Raw genomic sequence first — 17,571 nt, forward strand, 5'->3', positions numbered from 1 at the left:
GAGTGAGTGAGCGGCGTGTCAGCTTGATGTAGGCGGAAATCGGTGGCGGAAAGTGATACAGGCTTTTGACGTTTAGCACTTCGGTGAAACTCAGGATCACGGGTATGGTGCTGACAAACCTAGAAACATAATCGGGGCGAACCGGGATTTGAACCCACGCAAAAGGTTCCTGAAAGCACAACGATGTATCTTTGTACAGAGAATTGCGGCGCCTGAAAAGACTGGCTACCGGTGACCCCGACTATAAACAAAAGAACTAAACCTCCGGGCAAAGGGAAAATGAAAGTAAGACGAAATGGATATTATAGTTGTGTTTTTGACCTCACGTTTGCAAACCGCCTCCATGGTCTAGTGGTAGAGCGTCCGCCCGGAGAGCGGAAGGTCCGGGATTCGGTCCCCGGTCGCGTCATACCAAATGACGTTAAAAAATGGTACTTGTTGTTACCCTGTCTGGCGCTCGGCATTAAGGGGCTAAAACAAGGACTGGTCGGCTCGGAGTCAGTATACTGTGTCTGAGTGGGTATTCACGTTATACTGTGGCATGGTATCTCAGTGAGCTAGCACTATAAATCGGCATCAGTCCGGACTAGAACAAGCAGCCACACACACACGCGCACGTGCACGTAGCTATATGAGTGCAATAATCTTGGACAAGACGTTAAACCCCATTTCACCCCACCTCAGCTCACATTTGCAGTGTTTGGGGCTACAGTTTTCGTCCTAGTTACATTTTAATCACGTTCGTTATTGTTTGGTTAAATCCAAGTTTTGAGTGTCTACTTTCGTTTGTCCGGCAGTCTATGTGGGTACGTCATTCGATACAATGCTGACATAACCTTATACGAATAAAACTTATACGGATAAACGTGTGTTTAATGTTGGACTTCAAGCGATTTGTTCAGTTAACTTATTTACTGTAATATATACAGGGCTGCACTGTCTTGACATTTTCATATTGTCTGATGCGCACGTAAAATATACTTTATCGCATCAGTTTCGTGAACTCCAAGTTTGGTAGTTTGTTGTTTACACCACGCTTAGCAGTGTTTGTTGTATAGACCACGAGCAATAATAACCCTCCTATATGACGGCGACATATAAATAATCTGGACCAGACAATCCAGTGAGTGATAGTATGAGCAACGTCCCACGCCGTTGGGGTACGATGACGTGGAATCAACCCAGTCACCGCTACCGACCTCCCATCTATTTCATCGCTTGATACTACCAGCAAAGGTTGCTAGGGACGTATTGTAGCCCTAATAAGGTCCCGTCTCCTGGAGGGACCAGCCTACTTCTAACACACTTACATGTCCCCTAGTTATAGCGGTGATCTGTAGTGAGTGAGTGAGTGAGTGAGTTGAGTTTTACACCTCCTTTAACATTACTCCAGTCACGGCATGGTGCACCAGGAACTGGCTTCACACACTGTACCCTAGACTAACACTTAGTCAATGAAAACATGTCTTAAATCATTATTTTTTTTAAATTCAAAAGAACCTTTCCTTTTCTGCTGTTTTCATGCAAACTAGACTTGGTTAGTTTCATCTAGATTTGCCTAGGCTTTTAGTAAAAAGAAATGTCTAAAAAGTATAAATTCCACAGTCATGGTGCAGGACTAAATGTGTCCATGTGGGTAATAAAACCCGGGCCTTGCTTGACCTGATAACGCATTGGTCGCTCGGATTCCCCACCTCCCCTGTACTCTCGGGGGGACGACACTCTATATATTATTCGGGATTCAGGAGAGGAGGGAGTTGACCCGATTCATACTGAGAGGCAGGGGGCGCCATGGTTGGCCAAATCGTCTAAGGCGCCGCAATTCGCTGATCATGTTTCTAGGTTTGTCAGCACCATACCCGTGCTCGTGGTTTTACCAGTGTGGTAGACGTCTTTGACCTGCATCACTTCGGGCTTTCTTCCCTCCCGAAACGCCGTCAAAAACTGGAATAGTGTTCAAGGCGGCGTTAAATAAAACTCACTCATTCATTCTGAATGGGTCTCGTGAATTATGTGTCCTTTTAACTTCTATATAATCTGAAATACTGCACTTTACCCCGCTCCATCCAGAACTGATGGTAGGTGAGTGAGTGTAGTGTGTTTAAGGTCGCTTTGAACATTACTGGGAAATATAACCTTAGCGCTGCTTCCATTCGGCACAGACCCTTAATCAGTGAGAGTAAGTGAAACCCAGGAGCACGGGTATGGTGCTCACAAATCTAGAGACATAATCTGGGCGAACCGGGAATTGAACCCACAACCATAGGTTCCTGGCGTGCCCAAGGGACGCAACTCTGCACAGCGAATTGCGGCTCCTTAGACGACTGGAACACCCGTGTCCCGTAATTACACACTGATACATGAAACAACACGTCTGGGTACTAGGTGAGGTGAAATGGGGTTTAACGTCGCGTCCAAGATTATTGCACTTATATAGCGACGTGCATGCACGTTTGTGTGTGTGTGTGTGTGCTTTACTAGTCCGGACTGATGCCGATTTATAGTGCTAGCTCACTGAGATACCATGCCGCAGTTTCATATGAATACCTCACTCAGACACAGTATTCTGACTACGAGCCGACCAGTCCTTGTTTTAGCCCCTCATTGCCGAGCGCCAGACAGGGTAACAACAAGTACCATCTTTTAACGTCTTTTGGTATGACGCGGTCGGGGATCGAACCCCGGACCTTCCGCTCTCCGGGCGGACGCTCTACCACTCGACCACGGAGGCGGTCGTCTGGGTACTAAGTTCACGTTACAACATGGTGGCTTGCTTGATGTCAGATTGCAATTCTGAACGAGTGTTTAACACACCGTCACTGAGATCATGAACTCAAAATGTCAGCTGTAACACTTGTCTGTGTCAGTGGCGGCTGTGGCTATGGGACATCATTAAACCCGAGAGGAAACCAAAGGTGTAGGAAATGCGTCAACACAGTCAACACAGTCAATAAGTCAACACAGACAAATTGCACACATGTATTTATGACTGGACCCGGGTCAGAATAGACCTTCAGCAACCCATGGTTGCCGTAAGAGGCGACTAATGGGATCGGGTGGTCAGGCTGGTGACTTGGTTGATGTATGTCATCGTATTCCAATTGCGTGGATCGATGCTCATGCTGTTAATCACTGGATTGTCTGGTTCAGACTCAATTATCTACAGACCGCCATCATAAAGCTGGAATATTGCTGAGTGCGGCGTTAAACAACAAACAAACAAATTTATGGCTGAGTTATATGGTTCAAAAGAGTTCCAATTTCAATGTTCGTTTCAAAAACATGAAACGTTAAACACACCAGGTCAGGTCAAGCACTGTGTGCCAAGTCAGTCACTGTGTGTCAAGTCAATCACTGTGTGTCAAGTCAATCACTGTGTGTCAGGTCAAGCACTGTGTGTCAGGTCAAGCACTGCGTGTCAGGTCAAGCACCGTGTGTCAAGTCAAGCACTGTGTGTCAGGTCAAGCACTGTGTGTCAGGTCAAGCACTTAGTGTCAGGTCATCGAGTAGCAAGGCCAACGGAGATAGCTCCCTCTTCATCACTAGACCAGGGCTTGTATAGCTTAAGTCACCTGATTATAATAAATTCATAAAACATACATAATAGTAAAAACAGGAAGGACATAGGTGAACAGCGCTTTCGTGGAGGCCAACAGTTCAGTTTATATACAACGGCGCCGAGGATTCACGGTTGGAATAAATATATTTCAGTTAATGGCAGTTAAGTGATTCTAGACATGGCTACATGGTAATTAGCTTTAGAACTCAGGTTGTCGCGAACATGTTACTATGACAATGTCGACTCAGCTCATTGTATCACAACAACCTAAGGTCAACTACTTTGTATAAAATCAAATCTGTATTCTGTGAGTTATAAACGACATCATTCCTTACAGCACCCTGCAAAGTTTGAGTGAGTGAGTGAATGAGTTTAATGCCTTTCTTGAACACTACTTCGGTTATATATATCATGGCTTATCGGCTCTCTGGTGCAATGTAGATAGAGTTTACGCTTGTTTGTTGTTTAACGCCGCACTCGGCAATATTCCAGCTATATGACGGCGGTCTGGAAATAATCGAGTCTGGGCCATACAATCCTGTGATTAACACCATGAGTATCGATACGATGATATGCATCAACCAAATCCCCAGCCTGACTACCCGATCCCGTTAATCGCCTCTTAGAACAAGCATGGGCTGCTGAAGACAAATTCTAAAACGGATCTTTACGGGTGTATATAAAAGAAAGGACGTTTGTCCTTATGAAACTTGATCACGGTCGCGTATCAGTTTTGAAATTATTTATAGTTCAACGTGAATACTTGTATCTAACGTATTGATTTAATCATTGGTCTCCAACGAGATACGCATCGTGTCATAATATAAAGTCCGAGTGAAGAGCGCCCATACCTTGCAAGGAGCCGAGCCTGATGCGCACGGAACCATTTCCATCTTTATCGCGCTATATGCTATGCATTGCCTCGCAAAAAATGCTCCCTTTATGAGCATATAAACTCTGCATTGACAGAATAAGTTCGGCAGACTTTATATCTCCTATAAGAACGTTGTTCTTGCGGCAGATACTGGTTTTCCTTGCTGCAGATATTGGTTTTCCTGTGGAACATATCATGTGAATGAATTTTCACGATAACAAACATGAAAAACGGGTATCTGATTAACGAAACCTAATCAGGTACATAATTCCGTTTCCGCTCGTCAAACTTCATATTTCCAGACAATTGCATAGCATAATTCATAACCTTTTTCCTAAATGGTTTCTGAAGATTTAAAGTTAATGATAAGCATGAATATTGTTTTGCTTAATATTTTATTACAAAACATTTTCAACAATAGATTGTTCATCGTTTGGGTGTTTCAAAAAAGGTAACCGCTGAGTGAATGAAAGGAAGTCGAGTCTGGGTCATCCTCACCAGTGGGTGACAGTATGGATGACGGTCCATGCCGTCGGCGAACGATGACCTATGCTCCAGGTCCGTTCGAGGGGATGGTCTAAAGAGCTGTGCAGAGCTGTCCCTTTGGATTGCCCAAATTCCTATGACCGTGGGTTCGAATACCATATTGTGTATCTTGGTTGCTTGGCGTCATACCGGTGTTCGTGGGTGTCACCAAAGTGATAAACGTCTAAGACCTGCACCACTTCTTTCCTACTCAGACACCCCATTCGTGACCAACATGCGCCATTCCTTTTTGGAGGTTATGGGGCAGTAGAATAGTTTAGTGGTTACGTTCGCTCGTCGCGCCGTAGACCCGGGTTCGATTTTCAACATGGGTACGATGTGTGAAGCTCATTTCAGGCGTCCCCCGACGTGATATTGCTGGAATATTGCTGAAAACTATACACAATTGTAGATTACGTAAAGATGTGTTGTGTACGAGAAGTGACGAAGGCGGTTACGCGAGTCGCTCGGCAGTCGTTACCAACTCGTCTTGTTACGGATAGTCTTGTTGTGCAGGTTACGGAAATAAGCAAGAAGTGGCGAATGTGATGTTGGGGTCTGTACATTTGTTCCAATTCATCAATATTTGCCAAAAACAAATCTGAGTCCAAGTTTTCGATTGTCATTTCCTTAATATTGACCAGTTTGAGAGGCTTTTGAACTCGACTGCAAGCTTTTGATGTTCTTCCGGTTAAGCCCATCTTAACTTCTGTTAATATACAAGCTTGACTTCATGACACATCACTGACTGAAAAGGAACATTACTCAACTTATATTTCCTAGCGCATCAGCATTTTTACAATTAAGCTGCTTTCTTAAATACCTATTTTTACAAATAATATTTGTATTTCCTAAATTGGGTACTTGTAGAGAGAGTTGAGGGAGACAGATTTGAGGGTGTGGTGTGAGTGACCACCTAATTTGTGATCTGTGATTGCTGGAAGATGGCCCTGGAATGGATGTGTATTGACTGAAGAAACTAGATATCAAGCTGGTCTCTGTAAATCTGTTTCATCAAACAGTAAGCTCCATTAAGCTATGTCTAGACGGGGACACTGCCTGCTGTCCAGGGATTGGAAGTTAACAACGCCCTCCGGCCAAAGACATCTCTCGTGTAGATGTAGATGTAGATGTGTGATAATGGCCGATGTAGATCTGTCTACCTGGCAGAGCTTTACCCATCACCTCGCACTCACGTGCAATGAAACTGGTGTCATGCGCTTCGTAATAAACCCTACGCATGCGGATAGGATCTTGGTGAGAAAAAGGTATTTTTATAACTTACACATTCTGGTGTCTAACTACCTGACAGTTGTTCGTAGCACCTTCTGTCATGAAGACATAGGTCCATCTGCCAGGCGGACTTAGGTAAGTCCATCTCCCTGGCATTCATAGGTAAGTCCATCTACCTGGCTAAATAGGAAAGTTCATCTATCTGGCTAAATAGGAAAGTTCATCTACCTGGCTAAATAGGAAAGTTCATCTATCTGGCTAAATAGGTAATTCCATCTACCTGGCAGAGACAGGTAATTCGATCTATCAAGAGATCAAGAGAGAGATCAAGAGAGAGATCAAGAGAGAGAGAGAGAGATCAAGAGAGAGAGAGATCAAGAGAGAGAGAGATCGAGAGAGAGAGAGAGAGAGAGAGAGAGAGAGTCCTACGACATCCAGTTTCAATCAAGTCACAAAGGTACGAATGCTTGACACCCAACAAACTCAATTTGATGTGTTTCAAGTTGCTAAGACACATCTAAATTACATATTGTCTTCACATGGATGCCTGCTGTCAATCTAGCACAAAGTGTTACATGTTGCATATGATGAAGCACTGTTTTATTAAAAGAATAGTTTTATCAAATGCAATGATGTTTCTTTGTTGAACTGTCATGTTAACCACCAGGCAGTATGAGACACTGTCCGGCAGCCCCAGGAACACTCAATGAAGAAAGGATACTTTGCTAAAATATAGAGCAGAAAAACATTGTGACACAAATCCTCCTGTCAGATATAGAACAGAGAGAACAGGTCAAGTATGCAGTAAATGATTGACACATGGTTGTGATTGCTATGGTGTTCTTCCTTGAAAATCTTTATTAAAATCAAGTCATTCTGATATGAGAACAGCTTTAACCTGACAGCCCCTCTGTACAGCAGTACGTAACCCTGACAATATACGATAGCCTCAACAGGGACAGAGCATCATCGTCCTCAGTATAGTGACCTCATCATCCCCAGTATAGTGACTACATCGCCCTGAGTACAGTGACCTCATCGGCTTGAGTACAGTGACCTCATCGTACACAATGTCAGCCTCAGGAGCAACACCTGCTGCAACTCGATGCAACACCATCCTGCTGTTGGTCCTACAAGCGTCCTGTCTGCAGCAGGGTGTGTTTGGTGACAAAGTCAAGGTTGAGGGTCCCAGGAAGCATCTTGAGGGCACGGCTGTGGATGTTGATGGTAGCCTCGGGACTGCCTTTTGGGTGGTTGGTCTCTTGGCGGAGGTAGTCTATCCACAGATCTGAAGGTCAAGAACACCATGGCTAGATTACAAACAATGTAGTCTCTTGGCGGAGGTCATCTATCCACAGATCTGAAGGTCAAGAACACCATGGTTAGATTACAAACAATGTAGTCTCTTGGCGGAGGTCATCTATCCACATATCTGAAGGTCAAGAACACCATGGTTAGATTACAAACAATGTAGTCTCTTGGCGGAGGTCATCTATCCACAGATCTGAAGGTCAAGGATACCATGGCTACATTACGAACAATGGAGCTTGACACTGTACGTCAGCAATATCACAGCTATGTTAAATCTACACATAACTGAGTCTTGAACACACAGACCTAAGGGTGCTGAGACCTTGAATTGTGACACCAGGCTTTAAGATGGTGGTACACACTGCTAGGGTACACACACTATCTGGCAGGTCATCACAAGGAGTTTCCTTGTGGCTCCCCCTGTGGGCAACACATGGATGCACACACTGAGCCTACCTGGCTGGAACTTGCCAAACTCCTGCACAGCATCCTCGTACCCTTGCCGCAGGTGCTTGAGCTTCGGTTTTGGCTGCAGGAGACAGATATCACATATAGAACAGAGAGGATATATCACATATAGGACAGGGAAGATATATCACATATAAAATAGAGAGGGTATATCACATACAGAACAGAGAGGATATATCACATATAGGACAGGGAAAATATATCACATATAAAATAGAGAGGGTATATCACATACAGAACAGGGAGGATATATCACATAGGACAGGGAAGATATCACATATAGAACAGGGAAGATATATCACATATAAAATAGAGAGGTTATATCACATATAAAACAGAGAGGCAGGATATATCACACATAAAATAGAGAGGGTATATCACATATAGAATGGGGAGGATATAACACATTTTGAACAGGGAAGATATATCACATATAAAATAGAGAGGGTATATCACATATAGAACAGGGAGGATATATCATATATAGAACAGGGAGGATATATCACATATAGGACAGGGAAGATATATCACATATAGAACAGGGAAGATATATCACATATAAAATAGAGACGGTATATCACAAATAGGACAGGGAAGATATATCACATATAGAACAGGGAAGATATATCACATTTTGAACAGGGAAGATATATCACATATAGAATAGGGAAGTTATATCACATAAAATAGAGAAGGTATATCACAGAACAGGAACGATATATCATTCATAGTGCTGGTATATAAAGTAGGTGAGTGAGTGAGTTGGGTTTAACACCGCTTTGAACTGTATTCCAATTGTACCACAGCGTTTCAGCTTCATGTGTGATGAGATTGAAGTGATGCAAGACTTGGATGTTTACCAATTTGGTGAAGCCCAACCTAGAAACATAATCAAGGTGAACCGGGATTCGAACCCATGATCTAAGCTTTCAGGCATGGCCAAGGGGAGAACACTGCACAACAAATCATGGCACCTCACATGAATATAGAACAGATATGATTGATAGTGCTGGTATACCTAACAGAGAGTGTGCATCTCTGATAGTGGTGGAGTGAGTGAGTGAGTTAAAATTTAATGTCACATCAGCATTATTTCAGCCCTATAACGACGAGTGATAGTGGTGGGATAGGGACACATGGGGGGCTTCAATTCAGAGCTCCGTTAACTGTCATTCTGATGTTGCTAAATTTAACATTTTAAAACCCAACATGCAAGAAATAATGATGAGATGTTTGTCAAAACACACTGACTTTATCACATCATCAAATCCTGCTCCCCTCCTCTGGGTGACATCGACATGAACAGCATTCAGCCTCCTTTGTGTCAACTTTATTACGGAACATCCGTCATAATGAATCACCCCCACACCATTTTAAACCATCTTGATAAATGAATAGACTGGAAAGGCGGTATTGATTTGTACAAATTGTAAAGTTTGGCATCAGTGTGATTGCAGTGTTTCCAACAAACTCTACGAGAATGTGCCGACACCTGACTACTGGACGTTACTCACGTCCCATGAGGCCGTGCAACCAACAAATCAAACCTTCGCTAATATCACACTGTGGTAGAGGAGGTGACAGATTAGCTCATGGTGGAGCCAAGGGCATCGTTAACTTGTAATGAAATTTATGTCAGGGAAGACTTCTCCTGGCACTAGATTGGACAACAAGTGGTGTTTAGGGAGCAACTGACATCTTGTTAAACATCACAGCAACCACGAGCACGAGAACTGTGATCGTCACTGCCTGCTGAACTTGAAGCAAAGCCATCTAAGGAGCCGCCTGTTTGCCTGGTGTCCGACCTGAGCATGTTACAGAGATCAGTATTAATTCAACTCCAAGGAGCTTGTGCCGACATTAAAGAACACTGTTTCTCTGACACCCTAAGCAAAGACCTGATCTGACACTAAGACGGTGTGTCGGTGACAGGCTGCGTGTGTTGCTGCAGTGAAGGGTGGTGGCACTTTTTCTGTCCAGATTATCATCTGCTGGGATGGCACAGGAGTAGGGAGCTGCCCTGCTGATGCATTCCCCTCACTGTGGGGTGTACAACACACAAAGCAAGTGCACTCCATGTGTACAATGTCCTGAATATTCCAATACACAAAACCATGTTAAAAAGTGAGGTGAAATGTTACATTCATTCATGCACTAATATACGTCGCTCGCGCAAGTGAGTGAGAGTGAGTGAGTGAGTGAGTGAGTGAGTGAGTGAGTGAGTGAGTGAGTGAGTGAGTGAGTGAGTGAGTGAGTGAGTGAGTGAGTGAGTGAGTGAGTGAGTGAGTGAGAGAGAGAGAGAGAGAGAGAGAGAGAGAGAGAGAGAGAGAGAGAGAGAGACAGTGTGAGTGGTGTGGGTGGGTGGGTGGCACTTAATGTGGGACACCAGCTAGGGTATCAAGTGTCATCTTTTGAAGTCTTTCGGTATGATGTGACTGGGGATCGAACCACTGACCTATACTCTCCAGGCAGACTCTCTATCCATTTATTTCCTCCACCTGCCTACCAAACAGGATAGCTTCAAACAGAAACTGTAAACCATAGAACCAAAAACTGACCCAAGATTGTGAAAGATGCATAAAATGGACTTGCTGTGCTGTGCTACCACTTCAAGCAGTAGCACAGGGAGTGGCCTATTTGATAACCATTATAAAGAGAAAGGTGTACGTGAGAGAGGGGGATGTGCTGTTTTAAGCTGTACTGTAGCAATATCACCGCACTGCTTCAAACATATCTCAGTCACAGATGCTTATAGTGTGAAATGTCCAAAGTGATGCTGGTGAAACCATCTGTTTTGTTTGTTTGTTGTTTAACGCCACACTCAGCAATATTCTAGCTATATGGCAGTGGTCTGTAAATAATCAAGTCTTGACCAGACATCCGCAGCAAAGGAGATTGACATTGATTGACATGGGCAACGATCCATGCAATTGGGATACGATGATATGCATCGACCAAATCAGCTAGCCTGACCACCCGATCCCATTAGTAGCCTCTTACGGCAAGTTTATGAAACGCTCTGTGTGTCTGAACCTCTAGTTGATTCATCAACCCAGAGAGAACACGAGTTTGATAATAATGATAATAACAGGCATATGTAATGTGAAGAGTCCACCCATAAATGTATGCTTTTGGCGCTATATTATCATTCCCATTCAGTGTATCAGTGTACACGCCAATTTCATTATCAGCTCCATGGGGAGTATACAACTCAAGCTGCCTTAAACCTGAAGGGTTAGTCACATTACCATCTCATCCTACCGGGTACCCATCCAGAGCCAAGTTTCGAACAAATTTGCTTCAGGTGACACTACAGGTAACATTTGTTAAAGTCAAGAATGCACCCATGCACCTACTCTCCACCACCTTGCGCTGCTTAAGTTCGCCTGATTTGTAACCTGTGTATTATACAGAGCCACAAGCCTCCAAACGATGACAATAATTCAGTGCAATACATGAAACAGTGATTGGGAATTTGGTTCTAACAACACATAAAGGTTATTAGAAACATTTTGAAATAATTCAAAACACAAAGTAAATATATGACTCTATCACGTTCTGAACACTGATCGAACAGAACATCTCTGGGACCATTCATCAAAATAACCAAATTATTAGGATCAAACCATTTTACAACATGTCAGCTATTTATATTCACTGAATATTTTTGCCCTGGGGAGAAGACGATTTGAAAATCATTTTCCACTGGCGTAGAAAGGTCCATATCTTCCCATATCTCACTTGACCGCGCATCCACATTTAAGACATATTGAGCCTTCCCCATGACAAGACGGATTAATTCTGTTCATATTCACTCTGCACCTGCCGGAACACAATCTGGGAGAGTTAAGAAATCCATTACACACTACCCCGGTGTCCTCAACTCTCGTACATCGCCCCGTAACTTACAGTCGGGGCTCCGTTGTCTAATCAAAGCGTTTTATGACCGTTAATATCCATCATAGCAGTGCTTATTCCTAATCAACCTTACTTCAGGAATTTGGTAATGACGTCTTTTTTATGCCAAGATAGGTTTTTATAGTTGGATTATTCAGTGGAGTTTGGTGCCGGTCTCATCGAGAGCTCGGCAACTCAGCACGCAAATTACGCGCTGCCAATCAATCGTGATCAATTCTCATTATGGGAAAGCATGCAGCCTGCACAAATTGTTCTATAATCAACACAGAATGAACCTGCACCATTGTCAGCTGATATGACCTTAAACGAAATAAGCCGTCTAAGTGATTTCTGTGAGCATGGGTTTAACAACTAGTACAAGAAATGATTTGCACAGAATCCCACAACGAAAATACACATCTTAGCAGACATCACTTGCAGAACGATTTCTGAAAATTTCAAAATTACCATAAAGAAAAAAATGAGAATAGTATTGTATAGGAAATTAGATTTAAATGGGGCATGACTCAACACTTAATGGTCGGTGAGAGGTATGTATATAGTACTTCCCTGACATCTAGACATCAGTCCAACAATCTCAGACAGTGATTGCCTTGATAAATGTCACACCAGGTTAAAATTTGTACTTTCATTTATTTGTCAACAAACAGTTTTGTTTACATGGGTAGTATTTTATCCCACCAGGAGCTGGTGATACAAGCTTTAGTATCTCATAAACCTCTCCCGGGTTCTTTCCCTGCCCAGTAAGTAGGTAATTAACAGCTGGTGGATTTCTCAATCCTCTTTTCATGACCGGGCACTCAACAAGCGGGGAGTAGGCCATAAATCTTCCCTAGCCCGTAAAGCCTCTTAACTAAACATGGCTGCTTCTACTGGAGATTAGTCAAATTCAATTTAGTCTCTCCATGGGCTTGGAAAGGATAGCAACATCTAATCCCCAATACACCAACAGCCCATCAGACTTCAACCCACTAGCCTCATCTAGAGAGTTACTTTCCTTACAACTAATAATATTTCCTTACAACTAATAATATATTGATGGCCAATGTGATGGTTTATATGTTTTATCTGACATGGTACTTAACCATCTTCCGCAGCTTCAGTCGCTCAGTGTTCAGTGAACAACTCTGTTGAATGCAGCCAGAAGATGCTGAGACAGCTGTTGAAAATGGTACTGATATCAGTGTCTAGTTTTCAAGAATTAATTCCTCAAATCTAATAGTTGATTACATTAACTGTAACTTTAACACTGTATAAATGTAAATAATTCTCTTTCAAGCTCTAAAATGTACTTATTTAAGACAATTTGTACTTTGTATCTTAGCTGAAAACTAATTAAATATATTCCAATCTATTTTTGTTTTATGGATGAACCTAAGCTCATTTTTTTAACAGTAAAATATATAGGAAAGTTGCTGAAGTTGATTGAAAATATATATTTATCTTGAGCATCTTTTTGTTTGTTATTTGTTTTACTTTAATTCCAAGAGGATGTTTTTACAAATTACACTCAAATCAATCCTGACAACATTAGCTATTCTTAATCCAGACTTTCATCACACAGGCTGAAACAATCAGTAAGACAACAATGCATCCTCAAGTTGCCCAACCGTGACTCACTCACTCACTCACTCTGTTGTACCACCTCATACATCCTCAAGTTGCCCAACTGTGACTCACTCACTCACTCACTCTGTTGTACCACCTCCTGCATCCTCAAGTTGCCCAACCGTGACTCACTCACTCACTCACTCACTCTGTTGTACCACCTCATGCATCCTCAAGTTCTCCAACCGTGACTCACTCACTCACTCACTCTGTTGTACCACCTCATGCATCCTCAAGTTCTCCAACCGTGACTCAGACACTCACTCACTCTGTTGTACCACCTCATGCATCCTCAAGTTGCCCAACCGTGACTCACTCACTCACTCACTCTGTTGTACCACCTCCTGCATCCTCAAGTTTCCCAACCGTGACTCACTCACTCACTCTGTTGTACCACCTCGTCCATCCTCAAGTTCCCCAACCTTGACTCACTCACTCACTCTGTTGTACCACCTCCTGCATCCTCAAGTTGCCCAACCGTGACTCACTCACTCACTCTGTTGTACCACCTCATGCATCCTCAAGTTCTCCAACCGTGACTCACTCACTCACTCTGTTGTACCACCTCCTGCATCCTCAAGTTGCCCAACCGTGACTCACTCACTCACTCACTCTGTTGTACCACCTCCTGCATCCTCAAGTTTCCCAACCGTGACTCACTCACTCACTCTGTTGTACCACCTCGTCCATCCTCAAGTTCCCCAACCTTGACTCACTCACTCACTCTGTTGTACCACCTCCTGCATCCTCAAGTTGCCCAACCGTGACTCACTCACTCACTCTGTTGTACCACCTCATGCATCCTCAAGTTCTCCAACCGTGACTCACTCACTCACTCTGTTGTACCACCTCCTGCATCCTCAAGTTGCCCAACCGTGACTCACTCACTCACTCACTCTGTTGTACCACCTCCTGCATCCTCAAGTTTCCCAACCGTGACTCACTCACTCACTCTGTTGTACCACCTCGTCCATCCTCAAGTTCCCCAACCGTGACTCACTCACTCACTCTGTTGTACCACCTCCTGCATACTCAAGTTGCCCAACCGTGACTCACTCACTCACTCTGTTGTACCACCTCATGCATCCTCAAGTTCTCCAACCGTGACTCACTCACTCACTCTGTTGTACCACCTCATGCATCCTCAAGTTCCCCAACCGTGACTCAGACACTCACTCACTCTGTTGTACCACCTCGTGCATCTTCAAGTTCCCCAACCGTGACTCACTCACTCACTCTCACTCAGTCTGTTGTACCACCTCGTCCATCCTCAAGTTCCCCAACCGTGACTCACTCACTCACTCTGTTGTACCACCTCATGCATCCTCAAGTTTCCCAACCGTGACTCAGACACTCACTCACTCTGTTGTACCACCTCATGCATCCTCAAGTTTCCCAACCGTGACTCAGACACTCACTCACTCTGTTGTACCACCTCGTGCATCTTCAAGTTCCCCAACCGTGACTCACTCACTCACTCTCACTCAGTCTGTTGTACCACCTCGTCCATCCTCAAGTTCCCCAACCGTGACTCACTCACTCACTCTGTTGTACCACCTCGTGCATCCTCAAGTTCCCCAACCGTGACTCACTCACTCACTCCCTCTGTTGTACCACCTCGTGCATCCTCAAGTTCCCCAACCGTGACTCACTCACTCACTCACTCTCACTCACTCACTCTGTTGTACCACCTCGTGCATCCTCAAGTTCCCCAACCGTGACTCACTCACTCACTCACTCTCACTCACTCACTCTGTTGTACCACCTCCTGCATCCTCAAGTTCCCCAACCGTGACTCACTCACTCTGTTGTACCACCTCATGCATCCTCAAGTTCCCCAACCGTGACTCACTCACTCACTCACTCTCACTCACTCACTCTGTTGTACCACCTCATGCATCTTCAAGTTCCCCAACCGTGACTCAGACACTCACTCACTCTGTTGTACCACCTCGTGCATCCTCAAGTTCCCCAACAGTGACTCACATACTCACTCACTCTGTTGTACCACCTCGTGCATCCTCAAGTTCCCCAACCGTGACTCACACACTCACTCACTCTGTTGTACCACCTCGTCCATCCTCAAGTTCCCCAACCGTGACTCACACACTCACTCACTCTGTTGTACCACCTCATGCATCCTCAAGTTCCCCAACCGTGACTCAGACACTCACTCTCACTCACTCTGTTGTACCACCTTGTGCATCCTCAAGTTCTCCAACCGTGACTCACACACTCACTCACTCTGTTGTACCACCTCATGCATCCTCAAGTTCCCCAACCGTGACTCAGACACTCACTCTCACTCACTCTGTTGTACCACCTCGTGCATCTTCAAGTTCCCCAACCGTGACTCAGTCACTCACTCACTCTGTTGTACCACCTCGTGCATCCTCAAGTTCCCCAACCGTGACTCACTCACTCACTCACTCACTCTCACTCACTCTGTTGTACCACCTTGTGCATCTTCTAGTACCGTGGTCACTCAGCTGTTGTATTCATGCTAAAATTTGCTTAACACTCACTCAGTCAAGACACTGCCCTGGTACTGATTGCAACACACATGTTCAGCATGTCTATTAGAGCCAGCAAACCTCGGAGGACCCCACCTCAATCAACCCTCCACAACACAACATTACCTGGCATGAACTTGCACATGCCATCCACCCATTACCAAACCAACGACACGTCTCGAGACGCCTGCAGACAGCCGTGCCATGTATTAAGATATTTCAGGAATCTGACTTCCTGGCCATGGTAGTGATAGTGTTCAGGGTCGTAATTACCCCCTCACCACCCCCGGTGCTGCAGTGATGGGGAGACATCAGCTCACAGGACGTTCAATAGAACAATAGATTACCTGACAGGTAATACTGCACACCTGTGTGATAACAGCCAGTAAATAATGATTGTGCATTTCTTTTGTTGCAGTTGGTTGAGACACTCGAGTGGTGTTTTGTGTGCGTGTAATGTTGTAATGTTACAGCGACAAGAAATTCCTCATCAAGACCTCCCCGATCCATCAAGTTGCTTCTTATGACCCACGGGTTGCTGGGGACCTATTCTAACCCACAATCACTGCTGGGAAGCTTGGGGCATCAACAACTCACCTGGGAATTCTCCATGTTGATGTACTTTGTGAAGAAGTCAAGAGACACTGGTTTGAGCTGAACCAATCTGAAACAGGACCATGTAGCTATAACCAGCACCCCAAAATACAGAGTCAACGATGAGATAAGATGTAATTGAACATTGCCAGTCAGTAGTTTTGACAATCAATGTCCAATGTTTCAAGTTCAATTGGTCCCCCAATGTTTCAAGTGTTCAGTCATGTAGCCATGGTGCCCAGTGCCTCAGCACAAGAACATCAGAAACAATTGAGACCCTTTAAACTGCGCATGACAAATCATGTTAAAATCATACATCTCCCAGGCAGGCCCACTGGAAGTCTCAGAACTCCCGGACAAGCCAGCCTCAGTTGTCTCAGATCTCCCTGACTACCCTGTCTTAGATCTCCCTGACAAGCCAGCCTCAGTTGTCTCAGATCTCCCTGACTACCCTGTCTTAGATCTCCCTGACAAGCCAGCCTCAGATCTCCCGGACAAGCCAGCCTCAGTTGTCTCAGATCTCCCTGACTAGCCTGTCTTAGATCTCCCTGACAAGCCAGCCTCAGTTGTCTCAGATCTCCCTGACTACCCTGTCTTAGATCTCCCGGACAAGCCAGCCTCAGTTGTCTCAGATCTCCCTGACTACCCTGTCTCAGATCTCCCTGACTAGCCTGTCTCAGATCTCCCTGACAAGCCAGCCTCAGTTGTCTCAGATCTCCCTGACTACCCTGTCTTAGATCTCCCGGACAAGCCAGCCTCAGTTGTCTCAGATCTCCCTGACTAGCCTGTCTCAGATCTCCCTGACTAGCCTGTCTCAGATCTCCCTGACTAGCCTGTTTCAGATCTCCCTGACTAGCCTGTCTCAGATCTCTCCATCTAGCCTGTCTTAGATCTCTCCAACTAGCCTGTCTCAGATCTCCCTGACTACCCTGTCTCAGATCTCTCCATCTACCCTGTCTTAGATCTCC

At 44.5% G+C, this 17,571-nt stretch overlaps 1 protein-coding gene across 1 annotated transcript in view; it reads right to left on the reverse strand.

Moving 5' to 3' along the window:
- Window positions 1-6,789: 6,789 nt before the first annotated feature.
- The window catches only part of LOC139469616 (U3 small nucleolar RNA-associated protein 6 homolog), a 172,842-nt gene continuing 162,060 nt past the window's right edge, over window positions 6,790-17,571 (reverse strand). Inside the window, exons 20-22 of the mRNA XM_071251836.1 lie at window positions 16,607-16,673; window positions 7,959-8,031; window positions 6,790-7,479 (exon numbers count right to left, since the gene is read on the reverse strand). Coding sequence (XP_071107937.1) covers window positions 7,322-7,479; window positions 7,959-8,031; window positions 16,607-16,673 — 298 coding nt within the window. The 3' untranslated portion in view covers window positions 6,790-7,321. The remainder of the gene's footprint in view (window positions 7,480-7,958; window positions 8,032-16,606; window positions 16,674-17,571) is intronic.

This window comes from Haliotis cracherodii, unplaced genomic scaffold (genome assembly GCF_022045235.1).
Source record: "Haliotis cracherodii isolate W230 unplaced genomic scaffold, xgHalCrac1.p SCAF_2, whole genome shotgun sequence".
NCBI lineage: Eukaryota > Metazoa > Mollusca > Gastropoda > Lepetellida > Haliotidae > Haliotis > Haliotis cracherodii.